The sequence below is a fragment of the Ascaphus truei genome, chromosome 5, assembly GCF_040206685.1.
Source record: "Ascaphus truei isolate aAscTru1 chromosome 5, aAscTru1.hap1, whole genome shotgun sequence".
Classification (NCBI taxonomy): domain Eukaryota; kingdom Metazoa; phylum Chordata; class Amphibia; order Anura; family Ascaphidae; genus Ascaphus; species Ascaphus truei.
In genome coordinates this window covers 147,442,395-147,465,902 of record NC_134487.1, presented here as the reverse complement: position 1 = coordinate 147,465,902, position 23,508 = coordinate 147,442,395, and the positions used below count along the sequence as shown (strand labels likewise).

At 42.9% G+C, this 23,508-nt stretch overlaps 1 protein-coding gene across 1 annotated transcript in view; it reads right to left on the bottom strand.

Annotated features, from left to right (window-relative positions):
- Positions 1 to 23,290, bottom strand: part of PPP2R2B (protein phosphatase 2 regulatory subunit Bbeta) — a 306,916-nt gene extending 283,626 nt beyond the window's left edge. Inside the window, exon 1 of the mRNA XM_075601026.1 lies at positions 23,009 to 23,290. Within this exon, the coding sequence (XP_075457141.1) occupies positions 23,009 to 23,105 (97 nt within the window). The 5' untranslated portion in view covers positions 23,106 to 23,290. The remainder of the gene's footprint in view (positions 1 to 23,008) is intronic.
- Positions 23,291 to 23,508: the final 218 nt, after the last annotated feature.

Here is a 23,508-nt window from a genome sequence, read left to right as displayed (position 1 = left end):
ACACACACACACATTAACACACACACATATATATATATATATATATATATATATATATATATATATATATATATATATCTAAGTTGTCTGTTTCTTTGTTTGTTTGTATGTCAGAAGCATCGAAATCTCACAAACGGCACCACGTAGCACAAAGAAAATTTCAGTGGACATTCTGCAGCGGATTTGTAGGTCAACACAACTATTTTGAGCTTCCAAAGTCACTCACCTCCCAAATTATGGACATTCTAAGTTTCACTCGGGTGTCCTGCAAATCTGTTAGAGTCGGAGCAGGGGGCGGGGGCGTGGCTACTAAGGGAGGGGGCGTGTCCTTGCCTGGATTATGTGCGGGGGAGTGTATTATGTGTATTCAATATTACATTCCCCGGGGGAAGCCAAGCACAAAAGCTAGTATATATATATATATACAAATATGTATATGTATATTTACAGTATATATCATTCATATATATCACACAATGTATGTTGCTGAGTGGAAGGTACTGTATACCACTGTGTTTTCCTGTTTTTTCTTTCTTTATCTCACATGATTGGAATCATTGCCTGAGTCAACGCGCTAGAGGACATTTTCTTTTTCTGCAACTTGTTTCTGGAGGGATGTGGAACTCCCTTCTTGGACTCTAGAAGCGGGACTCTGAGCAAACCATACATATATGTATACACTTGTATATATTGTATATTTGCACATAATACGTCACATCTTGGTTGAGTGGTTAGCGCTGCTTCCCTTTTTTCCTTCTAGCACCATATGCCTCTTGCAAATGACTAAGGTAGATTAGCATAACAATAGCCATTTGCTTCCCCCAATAACTGATCCCCAAACTTCATTTTACAGGATCTGAAGCATCAAAGGCAGCAGACTTTTTGCAGTTCCAAACTACGTACTAGTGAAAATCTGGGTAGCCTCCTCTAATACAGAAGACCCATCGTGACTGCTGTAATTGTTGCATAGGAACCTGTAAGTGATGTTTGAAGCTGTATTAATCATCACATTTAAAATCTGATGTAACCCTCCCTGCCCGGCTTCTAGGTAGATTACATCGGTGTACTGTTTTTGGCTACTCAATATGGGTTACCTTGATTCAGGGTGCTGGATTCAGGCGGCTGGGCAATGAGGCAGCAAGGCTGGAAAATAATTGGTGCCCGGAACTTTTGTAGTCTTTTATTCGTGTCCCCAGGGACATGCACATGACAATGTTGTACTGGTTTTATAACAGATGTACATAAATACAGTGCTTCCATTAGTGCCCACTCTTAATACTCAAATGGAGGTGCATTGACTTAGTTGCTTTACTTGTATGGGACCCGGCCCCCATTTGTTACTTCAGGATCATCATCGTTATTACCTCAGGTTACGTTAGGCCTATACGGAAACCCTGGTTTGTCCTTTGCAAGTGGCCACAACACCATTGGCCTGTTTGGGAACAACCACTTCCATACAGACTGAGAGGAATATTAATGCAGATCTGCGGTTAGAGCCGATCCACCAACACCGGGGAGCTCTCTTTCCTGAGGCTCTCTGTGGCATGTCATTTTCCTATCTTTTAGATATATTGGACTCCATTAGCCATCTTCTGGGATCCCAACTTAAAGGGGCACTGTCCCTATCTACAACATAATAAAGCAGGGGTCCTGATCTATGTTGTTACTTTATGAACATCCCTATCTACTCTCCCTGAGGCGCCTCTCCTCTTGTCCTCAAGGAACCCGACTTCAAGACCCCCTCCCCTATCTTTTATATCCCTTCTGACATCAGTATCCCCGTGGTAACACAGGGGGATTAACTCATCACAGCAACCTGGTAACCCCATTGAGGGGGGTTACACTGATAATATGAGAGTTAAGTCCAGGACATAACACAGGTGAGACAGTGTAAAGGAGTCTCTGTAACTGGCCTCTAGGCATATTATGTGACTGGGAGCTGAATGCAATAGAAAGAACACTGGCTGAGACTTTATATTTTTGAAGCTTATTATGAAGCTTACATACTGCCACTACTAGAGAGATATATTTGGAAAAAGCACCATTTGGGTTGAAAAAAAGATTCTGAAATTTGTAACCCCTTGCTCTCAGAGGGGGCTTCAATGTGTCGCAGACTACTCTAGCAAGGAGAGGGTTAAGAACATAGCCTAATTTAATGATTCTTCATTTTTCTTATCGTATTTCAGTCTGGAAAGATCAATTGTTTCACTTTTGTTTTGAAATAAAAAATGGATGCTGTGTCTATTCACAGAGATTATGGCTTTTGCAAAAATGTTTTGCATTATTTGTAAGAATACTTAATTAAAAAAATATATAATTATCTGCTTGTACTTGCCAATTTTTACCATAAATGCTTTTTTATGCCCTTTTAAAAGCAAAAGATATGTTTTATAGCACATCTGTGGCCTTATTTTGCCCGCTAAAGATAGCCAATAACTCGAATTACATATGATTCTATTATATATACATTCATGCATTATTTATATATTATCTCCTTGCGTACTCTTATGATGTTCTCATGATGTCACAAGGATTATCACACCATTGGCTCTTATGATGCTCTGAGAACGCTGTGGATTTAATACTCATTTTGTAAGGGAGATCCCATTCATTGATCCTACTGTCTCTGTACATTCATCCTACCTACCAATTAGATTGTAAGCTCATGATTGTCACATGTATTACTGCTGTGAAGCGCTATGTATTAATTTTGCTATATAAATAAAGACATAAAGACATACATACATCTTCCAATCATGTAATTGGGGGCCAGGTGGCGTCCATGTAATCAGCACACAAACGACCAAGCATTTTGCACTCTCAAAATGTTTATGGTGCTGCGGGGTCTCCGGCACCCAAAGGGTTATTATATTGAACGTCTTTTTTTTTTTTTACACCAAATTAGAGACTCAGTATACATAAACTCAAAGTGTATGATATAAAAGCATACAGCATCCACAGAGAAAACCACAGAACATACACTGCTGTTTAATAACAACCTAGACGCTATCATTAGTAAGAACATAACTCACAAGAGGCATGCAATTACTCTCCAAAAAATATTGAAACCGCAGAATGTGTGAGTATATTGTAGCAGGCTGCCATTATCACAGCACCATGAAACACAATTGCTAAAATCCTCGTAGCACGACTTGCAATTGCTGAATGCAATCGCCAACTCGTGTCTAATATCTGTAATTTTTTTGCTTTTTGTCTATCATTATAAAAAAACTGGAGACCAGTAATCCTTTATCTCCTGCCACTCACCAGATCTACTCGTCATACATCACAAGCTTAGACTAAAACAACAGAATATAGAATAGAGGCTGCACTCTTTATAAAGTATAGGCTCAAATATAGAAAAATATACTTTTACACTAGTGGAACTATCGAAATGAAATCTAAAAAAATATATTGAGATATTTTAATTGTTTATGTCCCAGAAGCCACGAGTTATCCTTGATCTGGGATGCCATGGGTTGACCATGGCTAGCTGGCTACTTGGGCTACTAAAGGCTTCATATTTACACATTTGTGTTTTATGCTGGATGATAACCCCTTTGAAATACAATGGTAGACTCGGACATCAAAAGGGTTAAATGCATTTCTGTCATAGGGTTTTGTAAGAAGACCTATTCCATAATCCTACTGTAGAAAAGTGTGACATCTCCTCCCCCCCCCCCCACAATTACATCACTAGTGCTGATTAAAACAGATTTCTGTGAGTTAACACTTATTTGTATTGTTAGCGTTATTTAACACAATTTTTATTTCTGCAAATGAGAATGAATATTGAAACTCATTTATGAATAAATCATTCTTAGTGAATATGGCGGTGTAGCAGGGATAAGGCAACACAGGACTCCGGAACTCAAGAGCTACATCAAGCTTGGCTTTTATTCAACAACACAGACTTGCACCAAAAATAGCTTTCTCCAGCAAAAGCCAAATGTAGCAAAACAGCATTAAACATCCTGCACATGGAGCATTCTCGCACGTACATACTCAGCCTTTGTATCAAGGCTGTCATTTTCACACTGGTTCTGCAGAATACTGGCAGTCACATCGATTCTGAGCGACTGGATCTGTGTCAGAATCATGAACAGTGGTCTCCAAGTAGACCAGAAGCTGTTTAAAAGTCTTTCGATGACATTCCACCTGAGCCCAGCTCTCAGGCATAGTCAGCACATGCTGATCAGGAACTTAGTATAAGCTCTGTTGCCAAGGAAAGCCAGCCATCAAGTTGAACATTTTGCATTTACTTAGTTTGGGTTTCCTATGTGCCCCTTCCTTTTGATTAGTTTATCCTGCAATAAAGCCCTTTAGGCATAAAACAACTTAAAAAACAAACAAAAACAAAAAACGCATGAAATGACACGTTTTGGAGTTACAGCCATCGGATGCATTTCCATGCTCCAAACATGGTTCATATCACGGACGTGGAGCTGTTTTGAGTGCGCATGGCCACCGTAGTTTCTCCGAGTGCTTTTGACCCAGTCCTTTTGACCGGATACGGGAGCAGGAGTGCACTGCGTCTAAGTGCAGGAGAAAACTTTGTTGTACAGAGGCGCTTCTTATATGTGAGCAACCTGTTACTCTTATTTTAATCTAAAAAACTGTACTTTTATACGGTACATGTGAGTACAATATAATATTCTATTTGATACCCCCATTACTCATGCTTCTCTCATTTTCTGATAACACTGACTATATTGGTGCAAAAGTGTTATTAATCATTGTGCATCTCCATTTTTTCTTGCGTCCCCCTCCTTTCTGTTTTTCACTACTTTATGACATACAATTGTATCTCCCTCCAACAGATTGCAGAAAAATGTAAATGTAGCCAGGTCCCCTCTGGCTCCCCGGTTCCCCCTTTCTCTCTCACTCACCCTCGCTCTGGTGGGGGATGCTGCGGGTGCGAGTGCATCAGCAACAGGGCGCTGCCATCTTGTGCGCATTCGCGCATGTGCGGGAGTTCGCGCATGCGCAGTGTAGCCCACGGAGTAGCGGCGGCCATTACAGGTGAGCAGGAGCAGCTAGAGCTAGTGGTGGCCATTACAGGGTTACGCAGGCGCAGCGGAGCAGGTGCACGTGGCCCTAATGTTTAAAAGGTTGGCCTGGGACTACAGCCCCCAGAATGCATAGAGGCAGACAGGCCACCTGACGCCAGGGAGCCAATAGGGCTTGCAGCTTCTCCTGCTGGAGAAAGATACATTGTTGTGCACAGTCCATGCGAGTCAGTTGGATCCAGGAAGAGATGGGGAAGGTAGTGTACAGAGAGCAGTGCTCTGCTGTACTAGTTCAAAAAAGTGTGATTAAGGCGCTCCTCCTCAAGGCAAATTAATGTGAATATTAAATAAATAAAAATAATATTACTTATATAAAACAAGAATTATGTGTTCTCTTATATTAAACGTGCAAAGGTGTTAATAAAATATAAGTGTTACAAATCGCAGCTCCACCCTTTTGAGACGGTCCAACGCTCTGCTGTACTAGGCCAGAGAAGCCCCAGGTAGGCCCAACTCCCCACTAGGTTTAGCTGGTAAGCTCATAGGGACAGGCCCTAAGGTAGGGACCCTGCCCCATTATATGTGTAGTAGTCAGGGACACAGTGTCTGCTGCAGTTTCTGATGATCTGGTCTGAGGGTCAGATCTCTGTTTGTTGTGTGCTGATTAAGAGACTGGTCTTCACGGTGGGATCGTCTGGTGAGACCCCATCCCACGCGGAGCACAGTCATCGCGGCTTCGGTAGATCCTTTGAGAAGATTGTCATACCCAGGTGCTGGGACCAGGGCAAGTATCTACACCTTCTACACGTGCACCAACCTTGCTGTCCATATGTGACAGCATGGAAAGGAAAGGATCCGACGCCACAACCTGTGACAAACTTCAGCGCACTTCCGGGTTATAGAAAACAACTTTATTGGGAACTCACGAACACTTGGCTACACCACAATCTCCCCCTCAATGCGTTTCACGCTAGAATCAGCTCTTCGTCTTGGAGTGGGGACAGGCCTGATCACACACACTTGGGTGGATTGGGACTAAGGGGACACAGGGTTGGGGGAGGAAGGTGTGGGGTTACAGCCCAGTGAGGGGCTAGTGTTACAGCTGTCAGTATTGGCAGAGTGCAATGCATATAGCTGTTGCTGTGTGTTATGTATAGAGCTGTTAGCACTCTGTGATGTATGTTATGATGTTATGTTACTGATCCCTATAGTAACCCTTTTAGCCATAACCTTTGGTGTGGTCTGGTTACTTTATGGATGTTCCAATGTGAGGGCCATTCTACATTTGCAGAATCTCACATAGGTGGAGGCGCTGACCGAAGAGACGTTCCATGAGCACCCCAGGCTCTCACTGGCGGAGGCTCAGCCTTCCTGTGAGCCTAACAGGTATTGCACCACACGCATTAATACATATAGATTCCCTCACATGCACCCTATCTGCGATTGGGGGGAGGGGGGAACATGTGTTACATAAACAATAAGGATTTCTGTATATTTCTACTAGGCTTATTTGCTATGTTTTAGGACAAGCCCCTGACACATTTTCAGTGGTTACCGTATTACAATGATTCTGGTATTCACATGTGCTTTGCTCATACAAGAAAAAAATAATTAGCTCATTTGTAAGATGAAAACAAAGAAGTAATTAACTTTTACAATGATTTAGTGAGTCTATGCTAATGTGCAATCTGTTTTTATTGTTTAGGAGAGAACCATGAATCTCTTTCTCTTGAGAGAGGCCTGTTATTATAGAGCCAGCACCTCACCTTATGTTGCACTATTACAATTACCACAAGTGTTACAGAGTGCAGAGACCAATCACGCTTCAGTTTTCTCGACATATAGTAAGGTCCTTGTTCTTGTCAATGCAGCTTTAGTTTCTATTATAACACCCTCTATTATCTAGTCTTACAAACACTCTAATTGTTTTTATGGGTGAGTCAGATTTAAAATATTTAGCTTATATTCTTTTTAAGCATTCACACAAATATAGCTCTGACGCAAATAAGGATACCACGTGTCAGTGGTAAGTGACTATTGTTGTTTGTTTGCTAGTAAAAAGCTTCATAGATTTGCAGGCGATTAACTACATTTAATGGCAATTCTTTCCAGGGGAAGTTGTTTTTGCTTCTACTTTAGACTAGGCTTTTTTTTTTTTTGCATAGTCAACCACCACAATTATTTGCACTGATTTTCTCTGCCTAGCCCATGTAACTTTCTCCAGGCCCTACTGTCTACTCTACAGCACAGGGATCGCTGGACAGCAGCAAAATGCAGTGGTCCCAAGGAAAAGGAGTCAGGCCACATCTGCATATTATTTAAGATAGGGGTATATGCAACAACACAGTTTGTAAAATCCACTTTTCCACTCCCCTGGAACGAGTGGAGAAAATGGGGGTGATGTGTGAAGCTGAATGACAGCAGCTGCTGCAAAATGTCTTCGGACGCAGAGTTCTCAATCACCCCTCTGCTTCCCAAAGTCGCGCCGCACAATGCCTGGTGTAGAGTTATGCCCATTCTGTAACAGCCGCTCTCTTTTCTGTAACAGTTCAGTGGTAGACAACCTTGGTGGCCGGTGCAGGTAAGTACACTTTTTCGACCCCCGTGTATTAATTGTCATAAACAGGACTCTGCGTCTATGTATCAGGGAGCATTACTCCATTATTTGCTACAAATTGCTCCCCCTGCGCCATGAAAGGTGGTTATGGAGGAGATTGTCACAGCAATATTATTATGAGATGTATCAAAGTTGTGCGTATAACTGGTGCAGTTTTTCTCCCTTCACGTGAAATAAATCTGCCAGGATTGCTGGTTGCATTTTTTACATTTTAATTTTTTTATTTACTTTAAGAGATCAGTTCTTGCTCTTTTCAATTCTATTTTTATTTTTGAAATCGAATTTATGCTGTTTATGAGTTAGAAGCATTTGAAATCATACAGTAGGTGTCGGGGAGGTCATGATTTTTAACACTACATAATATCTATGTGTAACGCTGTTTTCCCCCACACTCTGGGAGATGTTGCAGTTACACGGTGTAGGTTGGTGCATACCTGCTGGCTCACAGTAGATCTGAATCTCCGCCATTGTTGTTGGGGAGAACAGGACTGGTTTCTGGGTACATGATAGTTGCTTATCTCTGGGTACACACTGCCTCCATCTGCCACAGGCTCCAGATGTATGGAGACGATCTCCTATGGTAGAAACGGTTACCTCTCCCCCAGAAAGATCACACTCAAGGCCGGAGGTATATTCAACTGGATTTAATTTATTATCCTTCTGCTCACATAGTAACAAATGGGCTTCTGCCCAATGCAGTTCACTCTAGTCACCAAAGACCGCATGGTCCCTGGACCTACACTACGGGTCAAGGGCCCTCGCAGCAGTCCTTGCTCTTCCCTGCCCCTCTAGCAGGGAAAGGGGAAAGGTCATCACCCACTCTCCCCCAAGGGGAAGAGGAACAGGGAAGGCCAGTTCTCAGGCTATCCTGTGGGACAGTGTGACACTTGTCTCTATCAACGGTAGAGACACTACTACATTTGGGTGGTGCAACTCCTTAAGTACGTTAGGGGAAAGGTACCAGGTCTGAACCCAGGATTGGGTAGAACACAGACCTAGTCCCACCTCCTCCCCTGTCACTCTAAGGAGCTGCCTGTGTGGGGAAAACCCATTATTGATCCTGATACTGCCTGCTCTTACCAGGGCTTGCATATCAGAGAGGGCAGACTGATAGCCAAGCCAGGCATGGCTACATTCTCCCTCTGATGGAATTCAATGGCTCCCACCTGGTGTACCATCCTTCATTGGTAACCTGAAACAGGACACACACAATGTTTTAAACAATAGTATGACCACCTTGATACACATTTGATATAGTATACCCACAGAGTGATACATGAATTATTCTGCAAAACACAGTGACATACATCATCCATATGTTAACATTACATACAACTGTAACACAAGTATTGACCCAGATTCCTCCTAACATTGGAGAACCTGGCTATTATTTAATAATTATGCTGTGGGTCAGGCTTGCTAACTACAGCACCAGTACTATCTGGTACAGTAACTGAGAACACCCTCTTTGGATGCCTTTCTGATACATACTCCACCCTATCCATATATTTGGATCTTCCTACCTTCCACACTCATACTAGATAAGCAATGCGTTCATCTAGGTGATAGTATGGTCTTTTGGCATGGGATGTAATGTAGGCTCGTATGACTTCTACTAGCCACTTCTCCCCATTCTCCTCTACCTCTCGCATTATAGGCTCTGGAACATACGGATATTCAAATCCATGTGACTGTCGGTACCGCTGGACTATGTGTCTTTCAGCCCTGCTGATCTTGTCAGTCTGTGACCTTCTGCCTGACCTGGCAACACTGAGAACAATTGTTCCTGTAAGGGTGGATCACAGTACATAAGTACCACATCTTTAGGCTGTACTATCCCTGATCTTATTTCATGTTCCCTTCGCCTGAGAGCCTCTGCTGTTTCCTCTAGACTAAACTCCCCTTCAGCCCATATGTATCTGAATTGACCAACATATCATATTTACTTCCCCAGGAAGTTACACTATCCGTGGTCTCATCCCCCTCAGACCTCTCCCCAAAGTCCCAGTCATTTCAGTCGGTAGAAGGTTTCAGGGCCTCCTTGATCTGGAGAGCTCTCTTCTTAGAGTAATAGTCCCGGTCATGCATAAATGATGAGGTACCGGCGGTAAGTGGCAAGGCCTTAAAGTCCTGCATGTCTCTGTCAGAGCCTCCTGTCGGCGACCTGCTCTTACCGGGTACCAGAAAGATAGCCTCTATTTCTGGCTCCGCAGCCTTCTTGCGACTCAGATGAGCACGGACCTCATCCATCCAATGGGGCACAACAGCTTTGGGTGAAGTGGTACTCACCGGAGCGGGCATCGACCGTTCCTCTTCCGCCCCGGCGGTCGCCTTCATAGTGAGTCTCGTGGGATCTTGATAAAGATTCTATGTCCCGCACCGGAAGTACGTTGATATCCGGTCTCTGCTTGGCTGTGTCGTCTACATACACGTAGGAGAAGATACGTCCCGGTATCGCTTCGCCGGAAGTCTCAATCGGGACCTGCGGAAGGTAAGTAAATGGCCTCTCACTGCTCAACTGATCTACCAGAACCCTGGGACTCGTCAGACGGGATGCTGGTTCACCGACCAGGCCACTAAGAACCGCCACCGCTGGGACGCTCCTACACCACTCAGGCTGCACCATTACCTGTCATCAGGACTGGACTCCGCAGTCGCTCGGTGTCACAGGTAAGGTTGTCATCTTTCACAGCGTCGGGTGATGGGTGCGCCAATGGGCATAGCACCACGGACACTCGACCGTTGCTTTGGCTAGAGGAGGGTAGGGACACATCCACAGGGAATAGACACCGGAGCATTGCACGGTCATCTATGGCAATCAGCAGGCAGCATTCCAGCTCCTGCGCCGTTACCGACTGTTGTCCCTCCTCACCCCGGGCAGTCTCCTTACCTGGTTGCTTGTCTTGGGTTGCACTCGGTTCTCGAACCGTCTCTGGACCCGGGTCAGGAGCCAGGGCACGCGGGCCCCCTGGTGCCTCCGCTGGGGCACACGGGCCCGCTGGAACCTCCATCGTTGAAGTAGTAGTTGCATTGTCGACCACCCAGGTCTTGGTGTCAGCCGCATCTTTGGTAGAAAAGGCCGTAGGCCTCATCAGTGTCGGCTTTAGGTAGCAGGCCCACACCACAGCACGTTGTATCCCATGCAAGATCCCGCCAGGGAATTTCACTTGGGGCAAAGGCACTTCATGTAGCGTTTCCGTTCCACCTTCACTACCAAGATGCCTCTTGGTAGACGGTAGTGAGAGAATTTGCAAGGACTGGCCATGATCAGATTTCTCTTGATGCACGAAAGTAGGAGTACTAGTAAGGCAGCTCCTCTCTCCTTGCAGGCTCCGAAGAACTGAAAGTGCGGCAGTTCGCTTCCAGCTCCTCCCTTTGAATAGGCAGTTGTTTGGCATTGGCTGTCACAGTGCCCCCTCCCTCTGGTGGAGTTTAGAGTAAGGGCACACTGGAACAAGGCGGGACTTCAATGCCTCTCTGAGCCAGTCACATCACTTGGGCGCGGTTCTGGCTTTCACGACAGACTTGCAGAACCCTGCAACAATTAGACATGCAACTTTTCTGCACACTGCACACGTGGTCTCTAGTCTTGGCGGGAGATGCCATCTTGAGCAGCGAAACTCACATGGTGTATTCCCGGACATGGGAACCACCATCTAAAGTCTAATCACGCCCCAGACTATGTGGTCTACATGATTCCGGCAGCAATCCGTTCTCTGTAGGCCTCCAATACACTTTGTTACTGTCTACCAAGTGTAGATGTAACCAAGGCTAGCAAAGCTCCCTCCAGCACACTGGACTCGATCACAGTCCATCACAAGTACTCTGTGGGCTAGTGATGCTGTAGTGGTTCTTCAAGCAGAGAGGTATAGGCACCTGCGGATCAGGCACCCCTCCTAAGACACCACCCCGTCAGTACCTTTACGCCACCCCGTCTGACCCTGACACCATAGTCTCCTTCAGGTGATCCTGGCCCGTGGCAACTAGACCCCCTCCAGACACCCTATGTATCAGCCCACAGGGTGACTTAAGAATCCGCAATAGCTCTGTGTCTCACACAGCTCGCCCTGTGCATCAGCGGAAAGACCCATTGACTAACCTTGCCTCGGGCATGCACTGCTTTTTACTAACACATAAATAACATTTTACTACCAATGAAAACTTGAGTGAGGATCCTGCCACACGTTACTCCTCAACCAAACAAAGGGTCAATAAAGAAGAAATTACAGTATACACGTATTAACCCTCTAGGTGCCCATGAATGAGGTAGCTACCACATCATGGGGTCTTGCACTCCGGGGGTCCCCAAGACATAACAGCTACATCATATGTTATAGGGTTGTTTTCTAGGGGAATGGGAGGGGAGGACGTGTCCTCTTCCGTTCCATCCTCAGTGACACCACGAGCTGGGATCACTCCTGAAGAACAGTTACGTGATCTAAACGTGCAGGAGGGGCTTTGGCTCTCTGGTGACACGGCCTCCACAGCACTCAAATAGTTAAAGTTGCAGCCCCATCTGGAATTAAAAATAATAATAATCTTACATGAATCGGGAGCTCACCGGTGATCCCCCGGCATTGGGTTACAATAACAGAGATTTGTCGTTTTTTGAGTCTCGTTTTTGACACACAAAAAAACAAATCAAATATGGCAGCATACTACAAACATGGCATCCGAGGTCACCAATATAAAGCTTTCTACAGGCAGCAGAAGCGAGCCCTGACCCAGGCAGCCATATTGTTCGCCCGGGTTTCCCAGTGGACGTCCAGGGACACCCAAGAGCTCCGGGGGACGGTTAAGATTAAAAAAAAGTTAATTTACCTATTCTCCCTCCAAGTATTATAAAACTACAAGGCACTATGTTCTCTTTTGTGTAACCAATTTTTTATGTGCTATTATTTACTTCCTTATTCACAGATACAATGTGGGTTATTTACTAAACTGCAATATAGCCCATCAGGTCCCTATTGCACAAAAACTCCCGGTGAAGTCAATGGCAGAGCCTGTGTGATTGTCCACGTGCTGGCTATACTGCAGTTTAATGAGTAACCCCCAATGCCACGTTTTATTCTTTTTTATCGGATATCATTCCAATTGATACTTTTGCTTGAAATAAAGGCTTGCACTCAGCGGAGGATTTGAAAATCCCCCTCCCCATGGCACTTACACGTGTTGGCCGCCTCCTTGCTGTCGCCCTATATATCCTTTGGAATCCCAGCGTCAAATGACGCCGTGGACGCTATCAACATGATGCCGCGCGGCGTCACGATGCCATGGTAACGTGACGGCATGACGTCATTTGACGTCATGACATCACGTTGCCATGGCAACGAGACATCGTGTGATGTTACGTTTGGGCGTCTATGGCGTCATTTGACGCTGATAGGTCTGATAGGGCGCCCAAAATGTTGTCGCCCCAGGCCCAAGCCTAACGGGGCTAATGGGAAATCCACTACTGCTTGCACTGCTCACATTAAGACAACATGAAGTGATGTGTCATGTACAGTATGTGTATCAAGCAATGAGCAAGTAGCTTCGTTTTCAGGTTGACTTAACAGAGCCAAATTCAAGCAGCCACATTTACTAGGATTCCTTTTACTCCGCTATTGCCAAAGTAAATCCACTCTAACGTTTGTGTGTGTGTGTGTGTGTGTGTGTGTGTGTGTGTGTGTGTGTGTGTGTGTGTGTGTGTGTGTGTGTGTGTGTGTGTGTGTGTGTGTGTGTGTGTCAAGTGAAACACTATATTAACAACTTTAAAATAGTAAATTCTCCCGAAAATTAAAAGTTAAGTAAATTCACCCTCTCTCTCTCTCTGTGTCACCCTCTCTCTGTCTGTCACCCTCACCCACTCTCTTTGTTTTTATCTTAACTGCCCTATACACTACCGACACACTTTATTAAAGTGTGGCCGGTACCGCAAGCCGGGAGATTTCCCGGCTTGCTAGTGGCCGCCCCTCGGCGTGCCGCGCGTCATAGACGCGCGGTCACGCGTCTTCGGGAGCGTGCGCCCCCTGCACGCGCGTCCAGGGGCTCCCCGAGGGAGCCCTGGTGTCCCGCGATCGCGGGACAGCGGCAGGGGGTTCCGGGGGACCCGGCGGACCCGGCAGCGGTAGGGAGAGCGCCCCGATCGGAGGGCGCTCTTCCGCTGCTTCGGCGCGCGCCCGTCACTCTCGGGCGCGCGCCAGGCTACTGCTGCGGCCAAGAACGGGCAAATGCTCGAATAAACTTGGCCGCAGCAGTACCTACACCGAAATAACCTATTCTGCTTTCTTCCAGATCTGACTCTCAAGTTTCACACGGGGGACATTAGAAGACAGGTAAGGAACACCTCCCCTCCAGTATACTACCTTGAGAGACTGCGGATCAGGTAAGATCCCAGGTGGGATTGCTGCTTTGGAAATTAAGAGGGGGCATCCTGACACTGGTTAATGCGTTCAGAATCATTCACATCTGGCTTTTTTTTTTTTGCGGTCATCCGTCACACACACTCACACACACACACACACACACACACACACACATACACACACACACACACACACACACACTGTACTTTTTGAAATAAACCTAAGTTTCTATGAAAATGTAAGTTTTTTTTTTTTGCGGCCCACCTAGATTTAAACCTTGTTTATTTGGCCCTTGTTAGCATTTGAGTTTGACATGCTTGCTGTATACCTTTCCCATCTAAATAGATGTCCAACCTTTTTTTGAACAAATCTATTGTATCTGCCATCACAGTCTCCATGGGTAATCAATTCGACATTTTAACTGCCCTTACTGTAAAGAACCCTTTCCTTTGTTGCTGGTGAAATTTCCTTTCCTCCAATCTTAAGGGATGGCCCCGAGTCCTTTGTACTGCCCGTGGGATGAATAGTTCTTTTGAAAGCTCCTTGTATTGTCCCTGAATATATTTGTATATAGTTATCATATCCCCTCTTAGATGCCTCTTTTCTAATGTAAATAAATCTAATTTAGCTAGCCTCTCCTCATAAGTTAGAATGTCCATCCCCTTTATTAATTTGGTGGCTCTTCTCTGCACTCTCTCTAGTTCCATAATGTCTTTTCTTAGGATTGGTGCCCAAAATTGTACTCGATATTCAAGGTGTGGTCTTACTAATGCTTTGTAAAGGGGCATAATTATGTTTACTTCCCTTCTATCCATTGCCCGTTTGATGCAAGATAAGATCTTGTTTGCCTTTGCAGCTACTGCATGACATTGGGCACTATTGCTAAGCCTGCTGTCTACAAGCACTCCTAAATCCTTCTTCATCAAGGATTCCCCCAATATATCTCATTTTATTCTTGTATCCCAAATGCATATCCTTACATTTATCTGTATTAAAGCTCATCTGCCATTTACCTGCCCAAGTTTCCAGTCTCTCCAAGTCCTTCTGGAGAGAAATTACATCCTGCTCTGCTTTAGTATCACAATTTAGTATCATAAGCAAAGATGGAGACTTTGCTCTCGATCCCAACCTCAAGGTCATTAATAAACAAGTTAAAAAGCAGGGGTCCCAGTACCGATCCCTGAGGTACTCCACTCACGACTTTAGCCCAACCTGAAAAAGTTCCATTTATGACAACCCTCTGTTGTCTGTCCTATAACCAGTTTTCAATCCAGGTGCATATATTATTACTGAGTCCAACTTTCTTTATTTTGTACACCAACCTCTTGTGTGAAACCGTATCAAAAGCCTTTGCAAAATCTAAGTAGACCACATCAACTGCATTACCCTGGTCTAAATTCCTACCTACCTTCTCAAAGAAACAAATAAGGTTAGTTTGGCATGCTCTATCCTTCATAAATCCATGCTGACTATTACTAATAATTTTATTTTCCATTAGGTATTCCTGAATATTATCCCATATTAAACCTTCAAGAAGTTTCCCCACTATTGAAGTCAGGCTTACAGGTCTGTAGTTCCCCGGTTGTGATCTAGCTCCCTTTTTAAATATAGGCATCACATCTGCTTTACGCCAATCTTGTGGTACTGAGCCTGTGGAAATTGATTCCTTGAATATTAAATATAATGGTTTGGCTATTACTGAGCTTAACTCCTTGAGAACTCTTGGATGTATGCCATTGGGGTCAGGTGCTTTATTTACAGTACTTAAAAATTTTCAAGTCGCTTATGAACTTCTTCCTCAGTTAACCAATTGTTCATTAATATGGAGGTTGTGGCTTCCTCCTGTGGCACTACTATTAAACTTGATTCCTCCCTGGTAAACACAGAGGCAAAGAATTTGTTTAATACCTCTGCTTTTTCCTTATCTCCAATAATCTGCCTACCCATCTCACACTGAAAGGGTCCAATATTTTCTTTTCTCATTTTTTTGTTATTAAGGTACTTAAAGAACTTTTAAGGGTTGACCTTACTTTCTATTGCAATCCTTTTTTCATTACCCATTTTTGCTAATTTAATTGCCCTTTTGCAATTTTTGTTACATTTCTTATAATTCTGATACGATGTCTCTGTCCCTTCTGACTTAAAGAATCTAAACGCCTTCCTCTTCTTGTCCATTTCCTCCCCTACCTGTTTATTTAGCCACATTGGTTTTGACTTATTTCTTTTATACTTATTACCCATCTGAAACAGCAGTAAGTATCTTGGAAGCCGGTGTGTGCATTAGGTTTTATTCCTAAACCCTGATGCAGCCTGTCCAGTCCTCCATGAGAGGTTTGAGAACCTCAGGAAAAGGCACAAGTAAATACAGTAGTCTGCTTGTCATATCTCTGGGATGTCACTAAAGTGCATCCCCAAACAAAAACAAACTTTGGTAGCACACCTACAGTAAGTCGCAATAACTAACACAATTATAAAGTGTTTTTTGGCACCAAAAGGGAGTACCACCACTTTGTAGATAGGGCCCAAAGGCCGCAATGGAGTTTCTCAGCAGACTTCGGCCACTGTGACTTTAAGGAAGGAAAAGCCAAAGCAAGGGATGTATCCTAACATGATTTTCCCATTAGGATTCTTTAACGCGGCATAAGGAACAGCAAAGCTTGCTGTATATGTTGCCTATTTCAGCATATACTGTACATTGCAGTTTTCTCATCAAGCACATGAGGGGAATATATTTGACCATGCATCTTAAAAGTATTTGAATAATTGCTGCTGTCACGGTGTTACAGAAACTTGAGGACTATATGTTATAAAGTGTATTACTATATTTGTTTCACATATAAACTTTGCAGTGGTGTATGCTGGAAATAATGTCATTATTATTCATAAATCCTGAGTTGCACTTAACACCTCCAAAAGTGTTAAATTTTTTATGTGTTTAACACGCAGGAGGTGAGGTGCTTTATGCACCACTAGCCATGTTCTATTAAATATTGGGGGCGTATAATTATGTCGCCATTTCCTGCTTGATCAGTCAATGTATACCCTTGTTACCTGTAAATATATAACCTAATTACATTACAATCTTGTATCTCATGATTCATAGATTTCTTTTCTTGACCTACTCTTGCTGTGGGTGTTACAGGCATGAAACAGGGAGACACAGAAAGGCAGAAAGGGCATTTTGTGAAATGTTTCCAGACGTTCTGTAAGGAGGTTTTCATACAGTGTGCTAGAGCAGTTTTATCATATACTGGACTGGTGTCTTGTGACACTAACGGTTGCTAGGGTTGTCAGGTGTCAAGTATTGAACCGGACTGTCCTGTATTTGGACACTGTCTAGTAAAAAAGTCCGGTATTACCTCTCTGGACATAGTGACCTGACTGGCTTGGGGGGCCGCAGGAATTCCCTGAGCAGTGAGAGAGCTGGGCTGCTACCTCTATCCTGATTGGCTGCATTGCCCAGCAGCAGCCAATCAAGAGGAAGTGTCAGGAGCCCTGGTGGAGGGGCCAAGGAGAGGAGGAAACAGCATGGAGCGGAGAGAGGTGGGGGAGAAGTGTGTGTGTGTCTCGAGCGTGTTGCACATTGTGCCAGTATTTTTGGAGAAGCCACCAAAAACCCTAATGGGCTGCCTCATATTAACCATAACCAGAACTGTTCCTTGTGGAAAACAAAATAAGTATTGGCTGCAGTGTACTGTTAAAATATTTAGCAATACAGTATGTTTAAAACAGAAGTCCCCCAGAAGCCTCTATGAGCTTAACTCTCATATTTAGTATCTTGTGCTCTGCTTTTAACCCCCCCCCCCAAAAAAAAACATGCTAGTATAAAAAATCATGATTTTCTTAATCAATCTCTAGCTTCTGAAGATACCATGGCTCAGATCCACAAAAGGGTGCTAAGCTTTATTTGAATGGGAGTTACAGTAAGGTGTCCCAAAACTTAGCACCCTTTTGTGCATCTGAGCCCATATCCTTTAGCTTGCACTGTTCTCTGAGAAGAACTCAATTTTAACCTTCCAGACACTTATTATTTCAAATGCTTATATCCAGAACAGAGTACCAGGTTTTAAAAATAAAAAGAGCATTGGAAAGAGCAGGAAGAGATGTATTAAAGTAAGTTAAACAAAATGGTGATTAGTGCGGACATCTGTATTAGTTCTACACAAACGGGACACGTGAATTTTTGATAATACTTATTTCAAATGTGACTGGCAATGTAAGTATGTAGTAATTAGGTATTTTATTTCAGTGTCTACCTAGTGTTATAGGATCTTAATTATGAATAAACTGATGTGGTGCCGCATCAATTGGATCATATTAAAAGTAGTTGCTCATGGAGAAAAATGTTAAAAAGCATTGCACAAGAGCAATAAGAACTCAGAAGATGTATCACCGTCACTAATGTGGGATTAGGAATGTAAATAAATATTACCTAAATATTATCAACATCTTCTACAAAGATCTAGAATTACCCAAGCAATGTAGAAGTCAAGATATGGTCATTCCCTTTATAGGAGACTGTGCCAGGTGTCAGAGATGTAACAAGATTTATTGCTAACTCGTTATGGTGGGATATTCTGTGATATTCTGGCCCTTATTCTGTAAGGTGTGATAAGCACTGATGACGTGCTATAGCAGGAAAAGCCCCATTAAAGTCAATGGGACTTTTCCTGCGTTAGCACACCATCTACGCTATCACACCTTAAAGAATAAGGGCCTCTGTCTGATGGCTGTCATTGTATCCTATGGAAACTCTCTGGCATTATGCGTTATGACACGATATTCTGCATTAAGTTGGTCAAATAAAGCTGGTTACATCTGTAATTTGCGAGTTAGGTTTCCGAGCTGAACAATAACCTGGCAAAGTGTCTGCATAGTCTCCACAGAAATCTGTGGTCTCTGTTTTGTAACAAACTCAAATATTGAATAAATATAAAATGCAGGAAGTCTAATCATTTTTAAAACTTCCAGCACTCTGTCAGCATTTTGTTTCTCTTTAGAGAACATAAGAGACATTTCATTATTTGGAGTCAAGATCCTTATGCGAGGAAATGGCAGATTTTAATTTACCACCTCCAAAATAATAATAATAATAATAATACTTTTCAATGGTCAGCCATTGCAGCAGCCCGATCATCCCCTAGAAAAATAGCCTTTTTGACATCATGTACAGTACCAGGTACTGCACATCATAAGGGCACTCAAAAGATTAATATGTTTTAATGCTTTGATACATGAGACACAGGGAGATAAATTGACTCAACCCAGGTCACATGAAGCTGGCACTGGGATCTGTATAGGGTTGTCCCACTGCATTACCAGTTACAGTATCACAACTAATACCTCATTAGATTGTAAGCTCAGAGGGGCATTATTGTTCTCTGTATTTGTATATTGTTGGCACTATATAAATAAACAATATACACAAAAACTAAAAAGATGTCTCCAAATTGATACAGCAAAAAGGGTAAGGTAAGAATCATTAAAGACAACATTAAATGTTTATTATATGTACAACTTTTTTTCATTTATTTAAAGGTATCATGGATTTTAATCTATGGTTGTACAATGAAATGTGAGACTATCCACTTTTTAAGATGTAATGTAGTCATGCATAACAATGCCTACTGTCATCTCTCCTGCTGGCAATAAGACATGGTACAGTAAGTTACAGGAGTGCCAGCAGTAATTATGGAGGTTTGCCCTCACACCCTGGTGACGTGCCCTATGTATGGATGGGAGTGGCTACATGTTCTGAGTCCATTGTTAGTGACCTCAGAGATGTGCCTGCCTCCTGAGGTATATAAGGCACTACACTGCCTAAAGTTAGTGCGCGCATGTACGGGAGTAGAAGTGGAAGGTTGAAGTGACAAGTTCAAGGTACCCCCTAGTGTCGTAACTAGGGGTACCTACTAATCTTTAAAGTAAGCTAAGGCCAACTGTTCCAGGGACCTGGAACAGGGGTGATCTTCCTACGGGGAGAGGGAATCCCACTCCATTGGGAGGGCGTACCTTTTGAAGGGAATCACAGAGAATGTGCGGCTGAGACGTTTCACTGCACAGGGCAGCTCGCCCACCTCTGGTACAATAAAGATGACTTGTAAAAAGGAAACCCCCTGGTGTGAGTTTGCAATTACTCTCCGGGGCCCTCACCACCAAGAAGGAGTTCCTCATCAGGACCATCTACCTGCATCTGCATAGATCCTGATGAGGTGGAGGCACTGCACGTAATGTGAGTAAGACTCAACACCCACTACCTCAGATACTGTCCGCCTTGACATCCCCCAATACCATCAAGCGGGAGACTCAGGAGTTCTGTTGCCTACAGGTGCACTATCATACACAGACATGTAACTGGGCTGGATAGACCACAGGGGCCAATGTGAGATTGGGGGGGTCAGACCAGACACGAACACCCGTTACAGTAATAATATAAGGATCAATGCATTTCCATCCTTAACAGTAGTTAATATTTGTGAACGTTACTGCTTTAACTTACATCTTTGTCTGAACAAACAAAAATATCACTTGTGAGCACATTCACATGTCTCAGACATGTCTGAAACCCTGCTTTCCACTATTATCTCTTTGCATACAGTGCTTCCACTGCAGCAAGGGATTCTGGGAAATTACATGCACATGAACATCTTTGTCTGAATAACTAACTCTAACCTCTAAAGCAGGGACTCTCAAAGTGTGGCCTCCAAAGACCATCTGGATGCTCTCTAAAGCATTTCAAAAGCCTCTCTCCTGCAGTCTATTCATTTCATATCACTAATAAAGGATGCATTGTTTTATACACACCAAGTAGATTTAATATATAATGTTAAATACATTTTGGTTAAATCTGCAAAATGCCGCCATAATTCTAGTTTATTTTTATTCTTATATGCAATCTTTGAGCATATGCCATTTTTAGTTTACAGAAAGAATTTAGGCCAATATGTACTTGACTTAATGGACTGTAAGTTTCTTCCAGCACCAGGAGGTGTCTTGTGGCGGAAGACTGCTTAGAAAATATGGGCTATATTCTTTATAAATGTTTAAACAGTGCTGAGATTTATATGCACTGTACATAGAAGAGCACAAGCACCACAAATAATAGTAGTATCCAAATACGCCATCAAAAATATTGAGTAGTAAATCGTAGTTCAGTAATTATTCCTTTTTCAGAGACTGACAATAACATATATTTTATTAAACAAACAACTGTAAATTGTGTGTTTGCCATCACCGTTACACAGACTTGTAAACACCTTGCAGATGTTAATATCTTTGTCATAATGAAACCAAATTCAATCACTCCTGGCAAAAGAAAACCTCTTTAATATTGTGATAAAATATTAAGACATTTGTACTCCATTTTATTCCATGACCACTTAGAATGCAGTCATTTTTATAATAAATACTGCATGTCATGTAATGCCACAATGTATTCGCTTTTCATATTAAATTATAAATAACAGCAGGGAGTAATTAACACCCTGACACTTGGTGTCTATGAACATGCATGCCAGGGTATAGTTATTGTCTAATCAACTGCAAGAAGCCTGGGGTTACAATCTAAAAATGTGCATATCATCAAGACTTTACCCGGCTGTGGAGGAGCTATAATGGGAAAGGGTAGCCTTATTTCTATTTTGGAAATAACATTATCTATGAACTAAACCTCTTATGAATGTGTCCTAACAATTAAAGCAGTGTTTCTGAACTCCATTAACTTTTATTTCAACCCCTAGAGAAAGAGCCCTCTTAATGTGTACTAACTTTATGTACAAACTCAAGTGAGATTTCCGTATCACCACTGATTCATGGGAATGCTATATACTATGTACCCTATAGTATGATAAACTACATGTATGTATTCTGTTACTAAAGAATGAAAGCTTGGTGAGGATATTTGAACATCTGTCTCTTAGGGTCAATATACTGAGTTATTGTTAATGTATTTTGTCCTGTGAGCATCAGCTTGTAATTTGGGGAAAGGTTCTAAGAGGTGTTACGGGGGAGTTACTTGACGCACATATTATAAAGAGAAAATGCAACATCTGGGTCCCCTTCTGTGTATCAAAATACAGTCAAGTCTGACCTGGTGTAAACTGCTCTGATTAACGGTCTGCATCAAAACAAAGATGCTGGATTCACAAGTTTCTAATGGATGCAAGCACATTTTCCCCCTTTGCTTTGTATTTACAACTATTTAACAGGAGGTTGACACATAGCCCTTTATAACTCCTAGATATAAAGCCTTGTACTGTTCTGTATGCAGATGTTTATTTGTAGAGTACAGTATTTTCCAGGAGCAAATGAATATGTAGCTGCACATGCTTATAGGAAAAGGTGGTTGTTACTAGTATCAGTACATATAAAAAATCCAGCAGGCAGTCAAGTGTAAACCACATACTGTACTCAAATAAGCAAATAGCTTGTAGAAAGAAGGTCATGCTAGATGCAAATAACAAAAATCAAACCTGCTCCTGAACACTTATTCACATACACGTCGCACAATTTATTATCATTATTATTATTTTTCATTATTATTTTAACGCAAAATGCAATCCCATAAAAAAGCTTAACTCTTTTCCAAATTGACTCCTTGGGAATACAGAACTGCATTAAATAGACAATGACAAACTGTGTCACGCATAAAATGTTTTGCTCAGCAGCAGCTAGGCAGAAGGGTCTTGCTTAATAACAACATTACTCACATGCACACAATAAAGTAAACTTAATGACTCTATAATGAACATTAAGATATTGGGTTAGATTGTGTAAGTGTCCTTGAGTAAATGCATTCCTTAGGAGATAAAATATGTGGTATAATAATGAGTTCGCTCTGATTTCTTTGTATAAGACTATAACACATGCCTCAGCAATAGGACGGTCTATTTCACATCCCAGCTTTTGGCAGAAATGGCTGTCATCATCTGACAGCTCAAGCAGCAATGTCAGCAAAGATCTTTGGGAAGTCAGGCTTCCTCCCAGCCCACTTTCCTTTACACCCACCCACAAACCCACCCTTTCTAGATCTGTACCTTCTGTGTGGCAGCTGGAAGACAGGATGGTGTTTGGAGGTCTGAAGATGTAAGGCAGGTAACGGGAAAAGCATTTCATCTTCAAATGAATGGACATGAACCAGTCCCCTCAATCCATGAGGATCCTGCTTTCAGTTTCAGGACAGGCGAAATGGCAGATGCATCCTTTGATGAGTCCAGGGCTCTGCATTGCTGGGAAACCCAAGTAATCTCCGTAGCCAGACCCCATTTTTTGCCATCAGCGGCAGCAGCAGCAGGAAGATCAGCCTCACATTACTGCATGCATGCTGCTCCAACTCTGGAGCTCTCAAGCAGCAGGCTGGGGAGGCTCTTCATTGGCTGAAGCTCTGAGGATTTGCTGACTAAGTCAGTCCTGCTTGTAAACACACACAGCCACTGATACACACACACACACACACACACACACACACACACACACACACACACACACACACACACACACACAGCCACTGATACACACACACACACACACACACACA